The following is a 20,786-nucleotide window of genomic DNA, read 5'->3' on the forward strand; positions in this document are numbered from 1 at the left end:
TTCCAGAGTAAACAATACACGAAACTAATAAATTTAAACAGGTAAACGGCTTTATGGGCCCAGGTAAACATTTCGACATCCTAGAAACACTTAAAAATATTATTAATGGCCTTTTAAACAAATCCGACATGGCCTTTGTCCGCCAGATCGGGGGAAAATTGACGACCAACAGAATTAATTATCTTCTCAATCTCCAGAATTAGCGTACCGCAAGCCTCTGCTGGCGGACCAACGTTTTCACCCCTTGAGATTCTCGCGCCACTGCACGTCTGGAGAGCTTTAGAGGGGTGCTAATAATTAGCCCTCGTCTCGATCGATTCGTGCCGCGACGTTTCGGCTCATTGAAAAATCCATCACGCACCTCGCGGCCATAAATCGTCGGGTTTTTTACACGTGCATCTCATTTGGAACGGTTTAATCGAGTTTAACAGCAATTAGGAGAGCGGATTCGCCGGTTTTGGAAAATTCGGAGGAAATGCAACCATAGCGGTTGGATAGCTGAGGCACCGGAACGGCCTCCTGGGGGACATTTTTTTCCCCGCGCAAAAACTCGACAAATTTTCGACAAATTACCGCTGATAACAGCCGGTTTATGCCATAAATCAATTCCAGCCTTCACTACGGCAATGTCAAGGCTGCTTTTTCGACGCAGTTTTTTCGAAAAATGCGCGTAATGGCCGCCAGGCCCACCGGGTTTAGACCCACTGGCGGGAAAAAAACGCTATTATTACACGTCTTATCGCGGCAAAGCTTTTAAGAAAATTGTCCTTTTAGTGTTTGATTGCAGAATTTAGTGACGTTTGGTTTGTAATTATCGTGCCATAAATAACGCGGACTTGAACTTCTAGCGTCGGCAAGTGAAACTGTCGCGCGATTTAAAAGGGTTTTGTGGCGCCGCTAATAGAAAAGTTCGTATCGCAAATGACTGATAAAAATAAATAGCGGCCTCAAATTTGTCAAATTGGATTTGGAATTCCAAAAACGGCAAATTCTGACAATTTGTGGTGAGGAGTTTTACAATTTACCGTGGAAATAACAAAAGATTGTAAAAATAATCTGGTTGATCAGACAGGCTATGACTTTCAGTGCGGTTTTGGCAACACTGGATGTCAATCAAACATTGAGGTTAGGTCATGTACGAAATGTCGTTCAACTGACGTTCCAAGTGTCATTTTCAATTGGTTTAGCAGTGTTACCAAAGTATGTAAAACACTTTTTGTTTAAATAAATTTAACTGATCTTTACTGGGTTTTTTTAACTTTACACGAAAAAATTACTAAAACTAGCTAAAATAGTCTGCAAGTTAGTGTCATTCAATTGTTTTTGCAGTGTTACCAAAGTATGAAAACACTTTTTTTGAGTAATAGCAAAATTATTAGTTAAAATTTTCTCTGAGAGAATAAATTTATGCAAAATTTAACTAATCTTTACTGGGATTTTTAAATTTTACACGAAAAAATTACTAAAACTAACTAAAATAGTCTTCAAGTTAGTTTGCGTTTTATGCAAAGTTAAGTCGAATTTTAGGGGCATTTACACCAAAAATTCTATCGAATTAGCTAAAATATTTCCCAAGTTAGAGTGTGGAAAAAACTAGGAATTCTACTACTTAACTAATCTCTGGAAATTGGTCGTTTTTAGTGACGAGTTTTTATTACAATTTGTACAAAAATTTACTAAGTTAATTTTTACAAATTTTACATAAAAAAATCTCTAAGTAGCTAAAATAAGTTAGTCTAAAAAGCTAAAATAAATGTCTAGAATTTGACGGTTCAATACCACAAAAGTTAGTTATTTTACGTAACTTTTTAGTCGAATTTTTGGGACATTTACATCGAAAAAAATTGTGGTCTTAGCTAAAATACTCTTTAACTTACGAAGATCCGAAGAATTTTGACGGTTTTGGTCGCGAGAACTTTGAAAAAAAATTATTCTAGACTTAACTGTTTTTTATCAAATATTTTGGTCGATTTACTTCAGAAAATTTCTAGGATTAGCTAAAATACACTCCAAGTTAAGAAAATCAAAAGCACAAATTAACTAATCTCGAGAATTAGACGGTTTATTGTGACAAGAATTGGCTAGTTATTTTAAGCAAAATTAACCGATTTTACTACAATTTTCTAAAAAGTCTAACACTATCTAAAACGTAGCAAATAGCACAAAACTTCCCTACTTAGCTATTTTAGACAGCAACAAGTTGGTTCTAATTCCTGAATAAAAATTAAGTAAATTTAGTTAGGTCGTTTTTAAAGTAAATAGTTTTAGTTAAAACTGGCGCCACACTTTTTATTCTCAGTTAGTTTAAACTTGGCAAATCGCGGAATAAAATGTCAGTTGAGACAGTTTGAATAGCAACAAGTTTATTTTAAATTACTGATTAAGAATTAATTGGAGATTAGTTATAATAAAATATTTTAAATCTGACTCTAACTCGCTTTTAAAGTAAATATTTTAGTTTTTTTTTATAAAATTGTCGAAATACCGACTTAACTAAGAATTAAATAAATTATTTTTGCATATTTAGTAATCCACACGTTTGTAAATTAGCGAATAAAATGTCACTAGAGTCGTAGATTTTTATGGGCCGGATTAACCTTTTTTCGGACACTGTGTCGAAAGAATATTGAAGATAGAGCTTGGTAATTTAACTATAACACTCACTTTTGTGATAGTTAACACTCGCGAAAATGATTTTTCCGTCGGGGGTTGTAAAATGAGGACTCACCTCCCGCTTTTGGTGATGACCATCTCCGTGCCAAGTTTATGGAATTTTTCCCAGAGATCCTTTCCTTCTAGTGTGACTTTGGGATCGTCGACCACCCCATCCTCTTCTGGTTGTATCGCTCTAAGCGGTCGCATCCCCGGATGATGGTTATGCGCCGCGACGGCCGCAAGCACCACGTCCTCCGCCGTCGTGTACGGATGTCCCGCAAGCGCCGGATGATGCGGATGAGGATGGTTAAGTTTGGGGATGAGCGTCCCTGGATAGCACCCGTGTGGATTCTGCGAGCCGAACGCGGCCAACGCCGCCGACGGAAAAAACCCAGGCGTCGGCGGCGACGAGGGGTTGTTGTTGGCGGCGGTGAGCAGCGAACTCACGCTGAAGTCCGTCTGGCGCGGCAGCTGCAGGAAGGGGTGGTAGGCCATAGTGTTCTTCACTTTGGCGTCGAGGGGTTGCTCCAGCGACGTATCGAAACGCATCTGGCAGCTTTTGCTTTGTCTCACCCTTTTCTCACCGTTTTTCACACAGAATCACATCGCACCGCACTACACCGCGCACTGGACGCCACTGGAGCACCGATGTCCAAGGGGTGGTTTTTTCAGTGTGAAGTCTGACACCTCCTTCCCGGGTTAAGTGTGAGCGACGACTATAGCAGGAAACCCGCAGATTCGACACTGTGTGTGTTAATGACAGCGGAGCGACGGGATTGGTCGAGCCGCCGGAGCTGACACCGTGCTAGCCAATCCGCGGGCGACATTTCTCCCCCACTTTTCACACTTACGGTGGGCAGGAGTTAGGAGGTTATGCCTATGGAGGCGTTACGAGAGGTTTTTGTGACACGCCGGTTTCGTCGGTTTCCTTTTTCTGCCCAGGCGACATTGATGTTGTTTGATGCTCCTTTTCGACGGGGATGACGCGCACATACACACGGACACGCCGACACGTCTACATCTGGAAACAAAAATACTGCCTCAATTGGGGGTGCAAACGGACAAGCCAAATTTTAATTACTTCCCCAAAACCACCAACTTTCATTTCAATATTTGCTCTTTTCCCGTCTTTTCATTTTCTTTTCGCACCGGCTACACAAATAAACGTCATCATTTTTTAATACCACTTTACAACTAGTTAGCTAACTTCAATCCACGCGGCTGAACTTTCATGTTTACATTTCAAACAGTATCTATTTATTCAAACAAACATTTTCAATCCGCCAAACAGAAAATTTTTTCGCGGCGCCTCTGATAAGATTTTCACGGTATTTAACATCAAGTTTCTTCCTGGAACTGCAGCGGGGCGATTACTTCTGTAACTAGAGGGAGAAAAATAAAGAGAACTTATTGCGCACGAGACTGAAGTTTCCCTGATTCAATTATCATTATTAGTATTACTATTATTGTATTTTCTCTTTCATTACTTTATGTGACATAAAACTAAGGTTCTAACAGTTTTGAAGCATCAACATTGTCGTAACTCTGTGATTTATAGGTTATGTTGTGGCTGAAACATATTTATAGATGCGTAAAATTTTAATAAGTGCCCTCTGACGTTCATTCATGCGTTCAAGTTGGACATACAGGGTGGGCAATAACGATTTTGTTTTGCGTGCATTTATTTTATGATTGAAGTAAGCCTTGGAAAAAATTCGAAAAGTCAAATTTTTAATATTTAGAAATGCAGAAAATCGTACAATGATTGTGGTCGCTTTTAGAAAGAAGGCCTTGGGCCGTTTGTTTTAAACAGCTCGCTAAAAAGTTGGTCCTAGAACCACAAAATTTTGAAAATTTTTGCTTTGTCCTAAAAGTAGATTTTTAATTTGACTCTAGATAAAAATTTAGAGCCCTAGATGCACACAACCACAAAAACTTATACCGTGTGATCCGTTCAAAAATAAATTAAGCAGGCCATGACTTTTTTATAATTTGGTACTATTGAAAAAACAATTAAACAATCGCACCTCTAATGACATATTGTTGCATTTGAATGACATTTCGTACGTCGCTTCTATATAACCTCAAATATTTAAACGTCGGTAATTATGACACCAAAATCTCGTTGAAAGTCATGGCCTGTCTGATTATTTATTGCCCTCAGAAATGGATTTTTATAAAATTTTTGGTTTGTTCCTTAAATGATTTTTTAATTTGTCTTATTAAATTAAATTTTCGTAATTTTGGACAGTTTTAGAGTAAACTAAATCTCCACTAGTGTTTGCAGTACGAATCGAACGTTCGTTTGTTCGTTCCATGTGAGCAGGCAGAGTGAAAATATTGCTTGCATTCCGTCGATTCGATCTGCTTCCATTACAGAACGAATACCCTAATCATGTCAATTAATTTTTTTTGTAAAATTTGATTAAAGAAAACGTTCTAATTTTTTTTCACTTATTTGTTCCATGCGCTTGTAAAGTCGTTCGTTTTACATTAGAGCAGGCAGAACACAAATGCTCTATTTAGTCTAAAAAAAATTACCGAACGAAGTACATGAATCTAAAAACTGTTTTAATTCGTAGTCGTTTGTTCTGTACATTGGAGCAGCTAAAGTAAGAATATATCAATCCGTTCACGTATTCGTTCGTTTTTACATTAGAGCAGATAGAGCACAAATTTTTTGTTCAGTTTAAATCCATTAGTACTTGAATTCAAAAACTGTTTTAATTTGCAGTTGTTCGTTCTATACATCAGAGCAGCTAGAGTAAAAATACAGCAATTCGTTCACGTATTCGTTCGTTTTTACATTAAAGGAAGCAGAACACAAATTCTCTGTTCAGTCTAATTACAATACTGAACGAATACATAAATCTAAAAACTGTTTTAATTGGTAGTCGCTCGTTCTGTACATTAGAGCAGCTAGAGTAAAAAACTGTTCGTTCACGTATTCGTTCGCTAGAATTAGAGCCGTTCGTTCTACATATACAAAAACATTTTCAATTTTTTTTCCGACAGTTGGGAATGTAATTAAAATTTGGCATTACCAGTAGAAACAAAATTTAAAAAATATATTATACGGGTTCCAACAGTACCCATAAAAGTCCTGCAATTTTTTTCTACTCGGAGCAATTCTAACTATTGCTGTATTTTACATGTATGCAAGTATGTTCATCATTATACTAATTACTTATAATTAGTATTAATAATTGCACTGTCAACAAGCATTAGATATCGAATTCTTAAAGCCGTTTGAAGTTTTTAGGCCCCTGGGCACTTATAAAAAAATTTGTAGTAAAAATGTGATTTGATGGAGTTTTGTGGCGGTCAAAATTTGGTCAAGTGTGAGCAAAACGAAGGAAAAAACTCATCAAACGATTAAAATAATTATGCAGGAATGTCCACTAATGACGTTAATTACCCTCACTGAAAAATTCTTCTTTCTTCGTTTTCATCACTTATCCTGTCGACATTTACGACGAAGTCGTTTACACTTTCATATTCAAGAATCAGATAAGTTAAACGTACAATTACCCGAAACACGCGAAAATCAGCTCTACTCACCCCCACTCTGCGCCGCCTCTGCCTTGTCCAATATTTATAAACAAGATCGTCCTAATAAAACCCCGAAAGACACCAGTGACGTGCTTCCACTGCTATTCCACCACTAACTGACGCAAGGCGTCGAGACGTTGCCGTCGCGGCGTCTCGGGGCGTGCGCCATGTTGTGAAATTAACAAAAATCCGTAAAAAAATCAAAAGGAATGGTCGCTAGAGTGAGCCCTGAGGTACTCCAGTTTTTACGCACTTTTGTATTGTGCGCGCATAAAATCCCCAGCTATTGCGATTAAACGATAACTATTCCAGCTAACAGCTATTTAATGTGTAAAATCAAGTTGGCCTCTTCATACCGATATCACATAAAATACCTCAGTTAGCTGTGTTTTTATCGATGTGTCCGAGTGAGATGACGTGATTTTCGGAAAAGATTAGCAGTGTTAAGCACCGCCCACTTCGCGTTACTGATCCCCCCTCTCTGACAGCGGGGTATTGTCGCCACGCCCTCTTCCACTGCCTTCTGGATTGCTGTCGGCGTCAGTTATATACTGGAAGCCTTGCACAGCTCACTTTATCAATTACGATCAGTAGGTGGTTTTTCGTTGTTTTTTAGTTGTTGTTTATTGGGACGTCCTGTATTTTTTGCAATATGGCGACGGCGATGGTCGGTGGTGTTTGATGATAGCGAGGTATTGATTGACGGGTTTGAGATGCTTGCAATTAATGGATTCGATGGGTTTGTGTTGTTGGACGGCGAGGACGAAAGGGAGTGCTTGGATAATTATTTTCTATTGTTTTTGAATAATGAATTATTAAACAGAATTCGATATAAATACGCTCAACTAATTACAATTGATATTTGTTTTTAATTTCTCGAGCCGTTTTGATATTAATATTAAAATTTGTAATTATCTCATAATTACATACCTAGTTTTCAATAAATTTCAATTTCAGGCGGTTTTACCGTTTCCTGGATTTTAAATAACATTGGGCCGCATGTGGCGTCTTGAGGCACACGCACAAATATTTATATTTTTGTGAAAAAATCGAAGTTGGTTTCTACACATAGAGAAGTAATTAAAACATTTTTCAATTAGAGATTACATTACTGGTTATGTAGCAGATAATTAGTTTCTTAGTTTCGAATTAATTAAAGAAAATTGATGGCTTGACAAAGCTGAATTGATTCATACAGATTTTCTTAGATATCTAGAACAAATTCAGTTGCAAAATTATTCGAGTTTGGGGTGATGACAAAAAAGAACACAAAAAAACAAAGGTAAAAGAAAATTACATATTCTAGATTTTCGAAAAAAATGTTTTGACCAATGAGATAAAGGCATTTTGCCCGATTTCTAGCTGTTTGGTGGAGCAAAGTAAAGTTGTTGGTACTCATTTTATGCAGAATTTCACGCAAAATCCAAAACTGTGCTAATTTTTTAGGTACGCCAAAAAATTACTGAATTGGAAGCGATTGAAGACTCGTATGGTAAATTTTTAGTTCTGGAATTTTCAATATTTAAATATGTCTGGAACTACAGATGCAGTTTTTCTTGCGTTTTTGTTGCTAAAAATTTGATCTAAAGTATCTAAAATTCGATGCTCGATCGCTCTCAGATATCCAAAACTTGATTGTTAATTTTTTTGGAAAAACAATTTTGACTCAAGTGATAAAAAATTTTTAGTTTCTGGTTTGTTGACTCCCACTCGTAAACTGTTAGACCTACCGATCTGAAATTTAGCCAGTTGATACATCTCGAGCTGCTCTTTCGATTGATGTAGCACACAAAAATATTAAACGTTATTTTCAAACCTAAAAAATTGTTAAATGTGATCCCAAAAAAACTCTCGAAAATTTTAATTCGGTCAATATCTCGCTTATTTCTAGAGCAAACTTAAGTTGTTGCGGTCCATTTTATGCAGAATTTCAAGCTGAATTCAAAAATGTAAGAATAACAAATAACCAAATTAGAAGCGGTTGAAGTTTCGTATAGTTGCCAAAGAGCAAAATTTTTGAAGCTCCGGAATATCTCTGGAAATGCGGCAGATATAAATATGCGGTTTTTATCATAAGTTTTTTTTACACTTTTTCTGCTTAAAATCGGCTCTTAGATGTCTTAAATTCGATAATCAATTTTTTTGAAAAAAATGAACTGAAAGGGTAAAAAAATTGAATTTTGTTTTTTTGACTGCCACTCGTAAACTATTTGACGTACTGATCTGAGATTTGGCCAATTGATAGATCTCAAGCTGCTCTTTCGATTGATGTATAACTCAAAGATATTAACCGCTGTTTTCATTGTGAAAATGCTCGTTAATACTGACCATGAAAAAAAAACTTAATTCGGTCAATATCTCATTTATTTGTGAAACAAGCGATAGTTATTGATGCTCAATTAACGCAGAATTTCATGCAGAATCCAAAACTGTGCTAATTTTTTACGTATGTCAACAAATAACCGAATTAGTAGCGTTTGAAATTTTGAGTTGCCGCCCGAGGGCCGAAATATTTAGTGCTATTTCAAAATCTATTTCCGTCAATAATATCTTACTTACTCACGGTGCAAATTTAAAATATTGATGCTCACTGTAAGCAGAATTTCGCGCAAAATCCAAAAGTGTGTGAATTTTTAACGTAAATCCACAAATAACTGAATTAGTAGCAAATAAAATTTTGAATAGAGAATTTTGTGTTTTGAAAGATTTAACGCTCAATATCTTCGAAACTAAGACAGATAGAAAAATTCGGTTTTTCTCATCGTTTTAATCGCGCTTTTGTAACTTACAATCTGCTTTCAGATGTCAAAATTTCGATGGTCAATTTTTTTGGAAAAAAAAATCCGACTGAAACGATAAGAAATTTTGAATTTTTGTTTTTTTGACAACCACACGTAAACTATTTGACGTACCAATCAGAAATTTGGCCAAATGATAGAACTCGAGCTGCTCTTTTTATTGATGTATAACTCAAAGATATTAAACGCTCTTTTTGTCGGATCATGCTCATTTAAACTGACTCTAAATAAGTCTTCTGAAATGTTAATTCGGTCAATATCTCGTTTACTGTTTAAGTAAGCTCTAGTTATTAGTACTCAATTAACGCAGAATTTCACGCTAAATCTAAAACTGTGCTAATTTTTCACGTACGTCAATAAATAACCAAATTAGAAGCGACTGAAGTTTCAAGTTGTCACCAGGGGGCAAAATTTTGCTCGATATCTCCGGAACTACGGCAGATAGAAACATGCAGTTTGCGCCATTGTTCTTCTCGTGCGTTTATTGCTCAGAATTCGCTCTCAAAAATCCAAAATTCGATAATTAATTTTTTTGGTAAAAACACTCCAACTCAAACTACAAAAAAATTTGAAATTTTTATTGTTTTTGGCCGCCACTCGTAAGCTGTTTGACCTACCGATCAGAGATTTGGCTATTTGATAGACCTTGAGCTGCTCTTTTAATTGATGCATAATTCAAAAGTATGAAATGATATTTTCGGACCAAAAAAAATTTTGAAATATGACTCCAAATTAACATTTTAAAAATCTAATTTCGTCAATTTCTCGTTTATTTGTAAAGCTAACTCAAATTATTGGGTGCTCATTTAACGCAGAATTTTACGCAAAATCTAAAACTGTGCTAATCTTTTACGTACATCGACAAATAACCAAACTAGAAGCGATTGAAATTTTAGATTTTCGCTCCGGAATATTTAGTACTCGATATGTCTGGAACTACGACAGATTGAAAGATGCGATTTTCGCTATCGTTTCTAGAATCTAAATTCAAAAATTCAATTTTTTGGAAAAACTCAAATATATTCCGCTGGAGATCTACAGCTGATTTGTAGAGTTATTGGTACTCATTTGATGCAGAATTTCAGACAAAATCCAAAACTGTGCTAATATGAGTTTGACTCCCAAAAAACAAAGAAAAATTGAAAAAAACCGATAAAAAAGCGTGTGAAGCCACATTGCGTTTGTCCCCGTTAACCGTAACGTAACGAAAACCGCACGAAATAACACATCACGGAGTCTTGAACCACCGCGGATGTGTCTTTCATTGTTAGACAGTCGTAATTACTTATAATTTTTGGTTTAACGTCACCCAACGAATGGGAAAACTACACCATGAAAACACATATCTGTTAAACATTAGCAATGACAAACGCGTATCTATGCGTGCGGAACGTTCACGGTAATCATTATCGAAGTATTTTAACTGACATGTGTTTTGTCGGGGAAATGTTAGCAACGGAAAAAAAAATTGCGCCTAATTAAAAGATCAGAATCCCAAAGTTATATTCGTTTAATTTTAAGCAGATTAAAAGCCGACCGGAGGCTGCATAACAGCTTGATGTCACTTTATAAAGGGCGTGTCGCTAAGGTAACGCCGAAAGGTCTTCAACGACACCGCTATTGTCCAGAGATTTCCTCTAATTACCGGATCAACGACAAAAGACGAAACGCTTTGATGGGAGTCCAGACGCGGTATCATCGGCCCTTTTCACGTTTTTTCAGTCATTCAACTCTTCCGACGTGGCCTATCACAAATGGAGATTCACAGGGAATTGGGCCTTTCAAAATGGTGCCACTTCAAACGAGAGGCGCTCCTAGGGGAGAGTGGCGCAACTTGGAACCATAACGATCTTACTATGATAAGAAGAGATAACATCTCAGCGCGATAATTAGAGACGCAATTTACATTAATTACAGTTCTATTCTTACAACACTCACTTTCAGTTTGTGTTTTTTTGCACTTCTTCGCCATGCAATTAAACCACCCACAACAAAAAATATTTATAGAGACATAAACGCGAAGAATGCACGGGTGTCAAAACGCCATAAAATGATTCACCGGAAAAATATCCGAAGCTTCTAATTTTATTTTTTCCTCCTCGGAAATCTTACAAATTACAGCCCGCGTAATAAAAGGACGCGATCCTGTGTTAGAATTACAAATTGCACGCGGTCTTGCATATTAATCTCCTTGAATAATTTAATAATTTGATCGGTATCGGCGATCGATTCTTGGATTTTTCCCGGATCTCCCCTAGGGCGTTATCGGTGGTGAAGATTCAAAGCGGTCGCGTCGAGGCGATAATAAATGAAAATTTTTGCTGTTGTGGTTCCAGTGGCGGCGGCGGAGATCGTAAAATGCGCGCGTAATGAAAAGAAAGAGAAGGACAAGGAATTGTTCGCGTAAATAACACTTTTAATGGACGTTGTAAATCTGATGGTGTTTTCATCGGAGCCACTTTTACGATTCACATGTTCGGTTTTTAGTATCAATTTTATGTAGCGGACATGGCAGGGCTGTATATCATAATATTGGGAGAAAAAGAAGATTTTTGGGGGAAAAATTTGGAGATTATTATTATTGTTATCTGTAAGCAAAATCTTTTTTTTTTTATTCTAAAAATTGTAGAAACAGCAGTGCTAAAATGACAACATTATTCAATTTAGTGCCTCTTATTTTATTTTATAGTTTTCGTTTCTAGGCTAGAAACAACAGTCATAAATTATTTTTACCTCTGCCAACTAATCACGCAATAATTTTTGTTATCGTTTTGTTATCTCAAATTCAAAAATTTTTCTAGTTCAAATGATCTAAATCAATTTTGATTGATATCTCGCTTATATCTTCAGTGAACTGAAGTTATTGGTACTCAATGTACGCAGAATTTCACGCAGAATTCAAAACTGACCTAATTTTTCACGTACGTCAACAAACAACTAAATTAGAAACTTTTAAAGTTTCCAATGGTAAATTTTTAGTTCCGGAATTATAAATGTTAATATCTCGTTTATTTCTTGAGCAAAATTAAGTTATTGGTGTTCATTAAACGCAGAATTTCTCGCTGAAACTAATTCTGTGCGAATTTTTCCCGTCCGTCAACAAATAACCGAATTAGCAGCAATTGAAATTTTGGGTTGCCGCCCTAAGGCCGAAATATTTAGTGCTTTATATCATCTATTTCAGTCGATATCTTGCTTGTTTACGGTGCAAATTTAAGTTATTGTTGCTCATTGTGATCCAAAACTGTGCAAATTTTTAACATGCATTCCGAAATAACTGAATTAGTGGCAAATAATTGAGAATTTTGAGTTTTGATTAACGCTCAATATCTCCGAAACTAAGATAGATAAAAAAATGGGGCTTTTGTCATCGTTTTACTCGCGCCTTTGTGACTTGCAATCCGCTTTCAGATGTCCAAAATTCTATAGTCATTTTTTTTGGAAAAACAAATCCAACTCAATCAATGAAAAGTTTTGAATTTTTGGTTTTTTAAAATCCATTCGTAAACTATTTGACCTATCGATCTAAAATTCGGTCAGTTGATAGATCACAAAATGCTCCTTCGATTGATGTAGAACTCAAAGGTATTAAACGTCATTTTCGCACCGAAAAAGTTTGTTAAAATTACTTCAAAAAAATCTAATTTAGTCAATATCTCGTTTATTTGAGAAGCAAACTTTAGTTATAGGTACACGTTTAACGGAGAATTTCACGCAGATTCTAAAACTGTGTTATTTTTTTCAGTACGACTACAAATAACTAAATTAGAACCGATTGAAGTTTGGGATTGTCGCTGGAGGGCTCCGGAATATTTAGTGCTCCTTATCTCCGGAACTAAAACGGATAAATGATGCAATCTGCGCCATCGTTTTTTTACACTCTTGTTGCTTAAAATTAGCTCTCAGTTATCTAAAATTCAATAGTCGATATTTTTAGTAAAAAGGATTTTTATTCAAACTTTTGATTTTTTGTTGTTTTGGCTGTCATTTGTACACTATTTAATCTACCAATTTGAGATTTGGTTATTTTATAGTTCTAGAGTTGTTCTTTCGATTGATGTCTAACTCAAAAGTGTTAAACCTCGTTTTTGCCTCGAAAAAGCTGTTAAAAATTATTCCAAATAAAACCTCTAAAAATCTATTTTGATCAATATCTCGCTTTAAAGCAATTTAAGAATTGCACTCAGTAATGGTAATTTTAGAAAAAAAAAATAGTAAAATTTGTTAGCATTTTACCTTGTAGAAGCTCTTTAAATTATCTTGTAGAAGTACTCTAAATCTCAAAATTTTTAATCGAAATTTAGAATGATTTGTTTTTGGACCACTAAAAATATTGCACTTTTTCATAACTTTTGTAATTTCAATAAAAAATCAGTAAAATTTGCCAGTATTACCACTCTTTACAAGTTCTTGAAATGTGCTAAGCAAAATTTTTGAACGAAACAGTCGTTATAGAATTTTTCGTTTTCGGGATCTTCAATAAATTGCACTTTTTCTGTAGCACTCAGTAACTTTACTAATTTTAAACAGAAAGCAGTAAAATTTGTCAGTATTTCTACTTTTTAGAAACTTATTAAGCGTGCTAAATTCCAAAATTTTTTAACAAAATTCACTCACTTTAGAAAGTTTCGTTTTTGGACTATACAAAAAATTGCACTTTTTCATATAAAATTTGGTAACTTTAGTAATTTCACTGATAAATCGGTCGTTTTAGAATTTTTTATTTTAAGGCATTTAAAAAAAATGCAATTTTTTCTATAAACCTCAGTAACTTTGGTAATTTAAAGAATAAAACAGTAAAATTTCTTAGAATTTTTTCTTTTTAGAAGCCCTTTAAGTATGCTAAATTCTAAAATTTTTGACCAAAACATACTCATTTTACAACATTTTGTTTTTGGATCATTCAAAAAATTGACTTTTTTCATACAAAATTCACTAACTTTGGTAATTTTAATGATAAATCGGTAAAATTTGGTAGAATTATCACTCTTGATGAGATCTTAAAATGTGCTAAATTTCAAAATTTTTTAATAAAAATTACAGTTCTTTTAGATTGTTTGGTTTTTAGACCATTCAAAAAAATTGGACTTTTTTATATTAAATTCCGTAACTTTAGAAATTTCAGAGATAAATCGGTAAAATTTGGCTGTTTTATTGCTCTTTATAAGTTCTTGAAATGTACTAAATTGCAAAGTTTTTAAACAAAACACAGTCGTTTTAGAAATTAGCGATTTAGGACAATTCAAAAAATTGTATTTTTGCCAAAACACTCAGTAACTTTGGTAATTTCAAAAATAAAACAGTAAAATTTGTGAGTACTCTTACTACAAGGTGTTTATAAATGTTTCTAGCATCAAAGGTGGCTCTGGAATTCCCGTCATGCACTATTTTGCCGCTTTGTTTTCATAGTGAATATAACTATCTTGAATTTTTTTCTATAATGTTACTTACGTCAATGACGTTTTAGTTACTATTTTATGCCCAAGTTTTTAATTTTCTGGTGTTAAACCACAATTAGAACAGTTTTTTCTTTCAAAACTTACTTTACTCCATGTTTGAGGTTAACTGCAAATGTCAGTCGAAAAATTGAAACTCACATTTGTAACGAGCGGCAAATTTCTATAACATTACATAGCCACCCTTGATGCTAGAAACATTTATAAACACCTTGTATTAAGTGTGCTAAAACTCAACATTTTAGAATGTTTTTGCCTTCGTTTTTTTTGCAATTTGATTACGATGGTTTTTAGATTGGTATATTCAGACAAAAAAAAATATATTTGGTGTCGTTTTTATAAAAAAACGGATATAGTTCCATTAAAAAAAAACACTAGCAGCCATAACCTTGACATAATTTCGCACGTTATTTTTGATTTCTATCAAAGAAGCCGACTTCCGTAATTGAAGCTTATAACGACTTCTGTCGTTTTTATGAAAACGATTTAGCGTCTGTGGTCATCAAAGTTTATACCGTGTACTTAGTTTTAATTTAAAAACGCCAAAAAACCGCAAGAGGGAATAAGCATGAATTATGCGTATCCGTCCACATATCCGTACAAATCTGAATAAAAATAAAGAAGCAAACAGACATTTCTCACATACTGGCAATATGTTAAATTATTATTCCCTCAACAGAACACACATTAGTAATAATAACAACCTGCAGCGCTCCGGCATGTCCTCAATGTAAACGATTAAAAAAGTCCACGGTAATAAAACATAACTGAAAAAAATCCGAGCAATTTCCAAACAACAATAAAGTGAAACGTCAATTACAACCTGTTACATGAAATAACACAAAACAGCATAGGGTACATATATGGGAATCTGCGTCATGTGTCTCTAATTATTACCTTTGCTCCCATTCTCACCATTTACCTCCTCACCCGCCCATCGAAAAAAATCATATGAGAGCAATTAGTCGGCATTATTTCCCATTTTTTCACGAAAACGGAGGCTGTCTCCGTGGCCTTGATTGTCTTCCTTGACGAAATTGCAGTTTTTACGCCAACGACGGTAATTAGTCATATGTGACGCATGTGAGTTTCTCGTGGAGGACGTTGGCCTTTTTTCAACATCTTGATGGGGATGCTGCCCCATCGCCGTAATCTGTGACTCATCAAATCCACGATTTCTAGAAGGGATCGATAGCTAATGTTCGTGTGGTGAATGCAAACATTCCGCTTCCTGAATTCGGACAAGAGATGAGCAGAAAAACGAACGAGCGCTCGCAAGGCGCGGCTTTCGGCCCGATTCTAATTCACCCAAATTGCGGCTTCCGGTGGAGAGCAACGTCATGCGAAAAATTGACAAGGTTTGGGTTTGTTGAGTCGAGCCGAGTCGTTGCAGAGTGATCTCATCGGAAATTCATTCAAAATAAAAATTTCTAAAAATTCTGTTCTTTGCTCTAAAATTTTGGAAATTAGCACAGTTAAACAACAAGTCAAAAGTAGTGGAACTTCCAAATTTTATTAATCTTAGATCAAAACTGTCAAAATTACAGAAATTTTTCGAAAATTGTGGAATGTTTTGGGTTGTTTTAAAATAAAAATTTCTGTTCTTTGTTCTAAAATTTTGAAATTTAACTCAGTTAATAATCACGTCAAAGGGAGTAAAACCGCCAAATTTTATTGATCCAGAATAAAAACTGTCAAAATTACAGAAATTTACCGGAAATTGTGGAATGTTTTAGATTGTTTCAAAATAAAAATTTCTACAATATCTGTTTTTTGTTCTACAATTTTGAAATTTACCACAGTTAATAATCACGTCAAAGTTAGTAAATCCTCTAAATTTCATTGATCCAGGATAAAAACTGTCAAAATCACAGAAATTTATCGGAAATTGTGGAATGTTTCAAAATAAAAATTTCTAAAAATTCTGTCTTTTGCTGTAAAATTTTGAAAATTAGCACAGGTAATGAACACGTCAAAAGTAGTAAAAATTCCAAATTTTATTGATTTAGGATCAAAACTGTAAAAACTACTAAAATTTATCGGAAATTGTGGAATGTTTTGGGTTGTTTCAAAATAAAAATTTCTAAAATTTCTGTTCTTTGTTCTAAAATTTTGAAATTTACCACAGTTAATAATCACGTCCAAGTTAGTAAAACCTCCAAATTTTATTGATCCAGAATAAAAACTGTCAAAATTACAGACATTTATCGGAAATTGTGGAATGTTTTGGATTGTTTCAAAATAAAAATTTCTAAGAATTCTGTTTTTTCTCTAAAATTTTAGAATTTACTACAGTTAGTAAACAAATCCAAGATCCTAGATAAAAACTGTCAAAATTACAAAAATTTATCGAAAAATTTGGAATGGTTCGGGTTGTTTAAAAAAAAATTCTAAAATTTCTGTTCTTTGCTCTAAAATTTTGAAATTTACCAGAGTTAATAATCACGCCAAAGTTAGTAAAACCGCCAAATTTTATTGATCCAGGATAAAAACTGTCAAAATTACGGACATTTATCAGAAATTGTGGAATGTTTTGGGTTGTTTCAAAATAAAAATTTTGTTTTTGCTCTAAAATTTTGTAATTTACCACAGTATTTTTGAAAATTCTGTTTTGCTTTAAAATTTTAAAATTTAGCGCAGTTTATATGAAGTAAAATCTCAAATTCCGAATCTAAAGTTTATTTTGCTCCATCAGGTCCGGATTTAGAGAAATTCTTGAAAAATGATTGTTTTAGGTTCTACTGAACCAATTGTAATTTTCGTACGCCGTTTTGCGTATAACTCAAGAATGTTTTTTTTATTGCAAACGTCATTGAAAAACTTGTCTTTGTGACGCTCTAACAAGTGCATTGATATCTCTTATCGTTTAGAAGGTACAAGTTCAAAAACGTAAAAAAGTTTTAAAAAAAATTACACTTTTTGTTCATTTTTGACAATTTTATTAAAAAATTAATGCCATTGCGTACAAAACCGTATTTTTAGGCAGCTATTAAGTTTTAAAATGACTGATAACACAGGAGAAAATAATACATTTTAGAAAACTTCCGGATGATGAAAAGTTTTTCGTTTGCTTATGAACCAAAAAATTTAAAGGGCAAAAATTTTTGAAAGAAAATATTCTGGAAAAGCCAATAAGTAACTATTTAACACAAAAACTCGCCAATCTGTTGGAAAAATAGCACAAAATAGAGATTTTTTTTTTATTTATATGTAACTTTAAAATTACAAAAGATCATAACGTGTTTAGCACCGCTTTAGAAAGCAGAAATTTCAACGTTTGCAATGACGTATTAAAATATAAAATTAAACTACCAATTTTGGAGTTCCAAGCAAAAAAGTATCAAATAATATATTATGATTGTAACAAGTTTTATAAACGTCCTTTTAGTCACGAATTTATTTATGCACGAGCAGAATGTTATAACACGTGTCACATATTTTACTTTTTTTTTATCTCAAATTGCAACCATAATAAATGTTGAACATCAACCGTCAATTTAAAAAAAATGTTCTGACTCAAATAATGTAAATCTATTTTGATCGATATCTATCTTAGAAGACGTTATTAGTTTCACGCAGAATCCAAAACTGTGCGAATTTTTAACATACGTCTACAAATAACTAAATTAGAAACGTTTCAAGTTTTGAATGGTAAATTTTAAGTTCCAAAATTAAATAAAAAAAATGAGTTTTTATTTTTTGACCGCCCGTGAAAAGTATTTGACCGATCGATCTAAAATTTGGTCAATTGATATATCTCAAGCTGTTCTTTCGATTAATGTATAACTCAAAAGTATCAAATGTTTTTATTGCACTTAAAAATTTGGTTAAAAATCTCATTTTTTAAATAACTTATTCGGTCAATGTCCCATTTATTTTTTGAGCAAATTTTAGTTATTGGCGCTTATTTTACGTATTTTACGTAGAATCCAAAATCGTGTGAATCTTTAACGTAGGTCTACAAATAACGGAATGAATATCACTTAAAATTTCGAGTTCCGAAATGTTTTAACGTCTCATATCGCCAGAACTACGACAAATTTCTTGGCAAAAAGTAACTTTTTCAGCGACTTCTATAGTTCGTTGTGGAGCTTATTTAATTACCTTTCTAATGACGTATTATATAGTTTTATGGTTTTACCAGTAGTCAGACAAAACTAAAAAAAAAACAAAAGTGAACGCAGGATCCAAAAAAAACCTAATTTTACTTATATCTCAGAGTCCGGACCTGATGGAGCAAAACGAGTTTCGGATTCTGAATCAGAAGACGATTTAACTTTAGAAATGACTTTCCACTGCTCGAGTTATTAAATTTTCTTAATTTTGCAACTACTCGGCTCGCTACCGCTCGCCTCTCTATTTTCCCCAAATGTCCCAAAAGTTTAGTTCGCTCTGTAGAGTAAGTTTTCCTACAATGAAATAGAAAAATCAAAGCCGCCTCGGTGTAATTAGCCTTGTCTTAAAACTCCGTTATCTCGCAATTAATTAGACTCGGTCATGTTTCCCAATCGTCGAACATTTCTCAAGCCTGCAACAACACGTGGCAACCAACACGAAAATTACAATTCCTTCTTACATAAACAAGAAAATGGCACAGATCCTATCTTGAAGATTTATTTAGCTGAAAGTATTATTGTTCTATTCGTAAGTGTACGCCATATATGTATAATCACGTTCCCTGCTTACAAACAACACTTTGTGGTGGATCGATAAAATTATAGCTACCTACGCGTCTTATTACATACACTTAACGCAATTACCTCTCAAAACAATGACTCCTTTCAACTTTTTACAGAGAGAGAATATAGAGACATATTTTATCCACCATGTTGGCGGGGAGTGACACCCATTATGCACCCATGAAGATATGGGAGGTGGGCACGAAAACGCGATAATCCACTGCAGGGAAATGCTAATTTTCGAACATGGTAAAAATTCACCAGCCTTGAAATATACAGGGTGGCCAAACATTCTATCAAACGTACGATTTGTCGGTAGTTTGTCACTTCTTGTGATGATTTATCACTGCTTTTCTTCGGTTATGATTTATTACGAACCGTCAGGTGAATAGACGTGTGGATAATCAATTAATCAACGATTTGCAAGGATAATTTAACCGGTTAATTACGCTAATTAACGTCAAGGATCAGTACAGTTGTCGTTGCGTCTTAGTTTGATAGAATTACCTACTTAATTGGGGATAATATAATTAAAAAAAATTAAATCCTCGTGATATTCTGCACCAAATGAGTTGAAATTAAAGTAAATGCTAATCTCACGTGTTTTTCCATAAACTTTGAGGCTTTCTTACCCATTCAACAGAGAATATTATAATAAAAAAAATAAATCCTTGTGAAATTCTGCCTCAAATAAGTCAAAATTAAAGTAAATGTCGATATTTACATGTGTTCCCATAAATGTTGAACTTTCTTACCCACTAAATAAAGAATAATATAATAAAACAATTAAATCTTTTGTGAAATTCTGCACCAAATGAGTCGAAATTAAATTAAAAGCCAATCTCACGTGTTTTCTCCTAAACGTTGAGCATTCTTGCCTACTAAATTAAAAATAATGTAATTAAAAAAAAATAAATTTTCGTAAAATTCTGCCTCAAATGATTCGAAATTAAAGTAAATGTCGATATTCTCGTATTTTTCTCTAAACGTTAAGCTTTTTTACCTATTAAATTAAGGATAATATAATTAAAAAAATAAAATCTTTGTAAAATTCTGCTCAAAATGAGTCAAAAGTTAAGTTAATGCCTATACTCACTTGTTCTCTCATAAACTTTGAGTTTTCTTACCTACTAAAGAAAAATTATACAGGGTCCGGCAACACTTGTGTCCACCCCCAAAATCGTCTTTAATTTTAAAGATAAAATTTTGAAAATTTGCATACGCTCACAGTTGACAAAGCTCTAGAAGCTGACGCAAAAATTTATTTTTTATTACTGATAGTTTTGGCATCGCGACGCCTTAAAAATTTTAGTTAATTGTGAGGGTTTGTGATATCAACCCTTAATCAACCCTTAATATAAATGTGCTAAACATATCTCAGCTGTTATTTTAGATTCAATGCAAATTGTCTTCAAAATTTGAGAAAAAAATACGGTTTCATTACGTCAAAATTGGGAACTACGTTTACACCCATCTGTCAACATCTTGTGTCACAAATGACATCTATCCTTTGGTCCGCTTTAGATTGTGGCAAAAGTCTTACTTGGTGAAATTGTCGCTTTGTCGATGTTAATTAACGATTTCTGGTGTCCATAAAGTGCAACATGCCCGTGTTAATTAAAATTAACCTTTATAAAAGTGAATGA

General features: G+C 34.0%; 1 protein-coding gene across 6 annotated transcripts in view; it reads right to left on the bottom strand.

The window, feature by feature from the left end:
- LOC148177628 (optomotor-blind protein-like) overlaps window positions 1-3,667 on the bottom strand; it is a 63,959-nt gene extending 60,292 nt beyond the window's left edge. For 5 of the 6 annotated variants that reach the window (XM_088032234.1, XM_088032232.1, XM_088032230.1 and 2 more), the window contains exon 1: window positions 2,729-3,667. In XM_088032234.1, coding sequence (XP_087888360.1) covers window positions 2,729-3,204 — 476 coding nt within the window. In that variant the 5' untranslated portion in view covers window positions 3,205-3,667. The remainder of the gene's footprint in view (window positions 1-2,728) is intronic. The other variant, XM_088032231.1, reaches the window with a different exon arrangement.
- Window positions 3,668-20,786: the final 17,119 nt, after the last annotated feature.

The sequence above is a fragment of the Gnatocerus cornutus genome, chromosome 3, assembly GCF_029298725.1.
Source record: "Gnatocerus cornutus isolate USDA-ARS CGAHR chromosome 3, icGnaCorn1.1, whole genome shotgun sequence".
NCBI lineage: Eukaryota > Metazoa > Arthropoda > Insecta > Coleoptera > Tenebrionidae > Gnatocerus > Gnatocerus cornutus.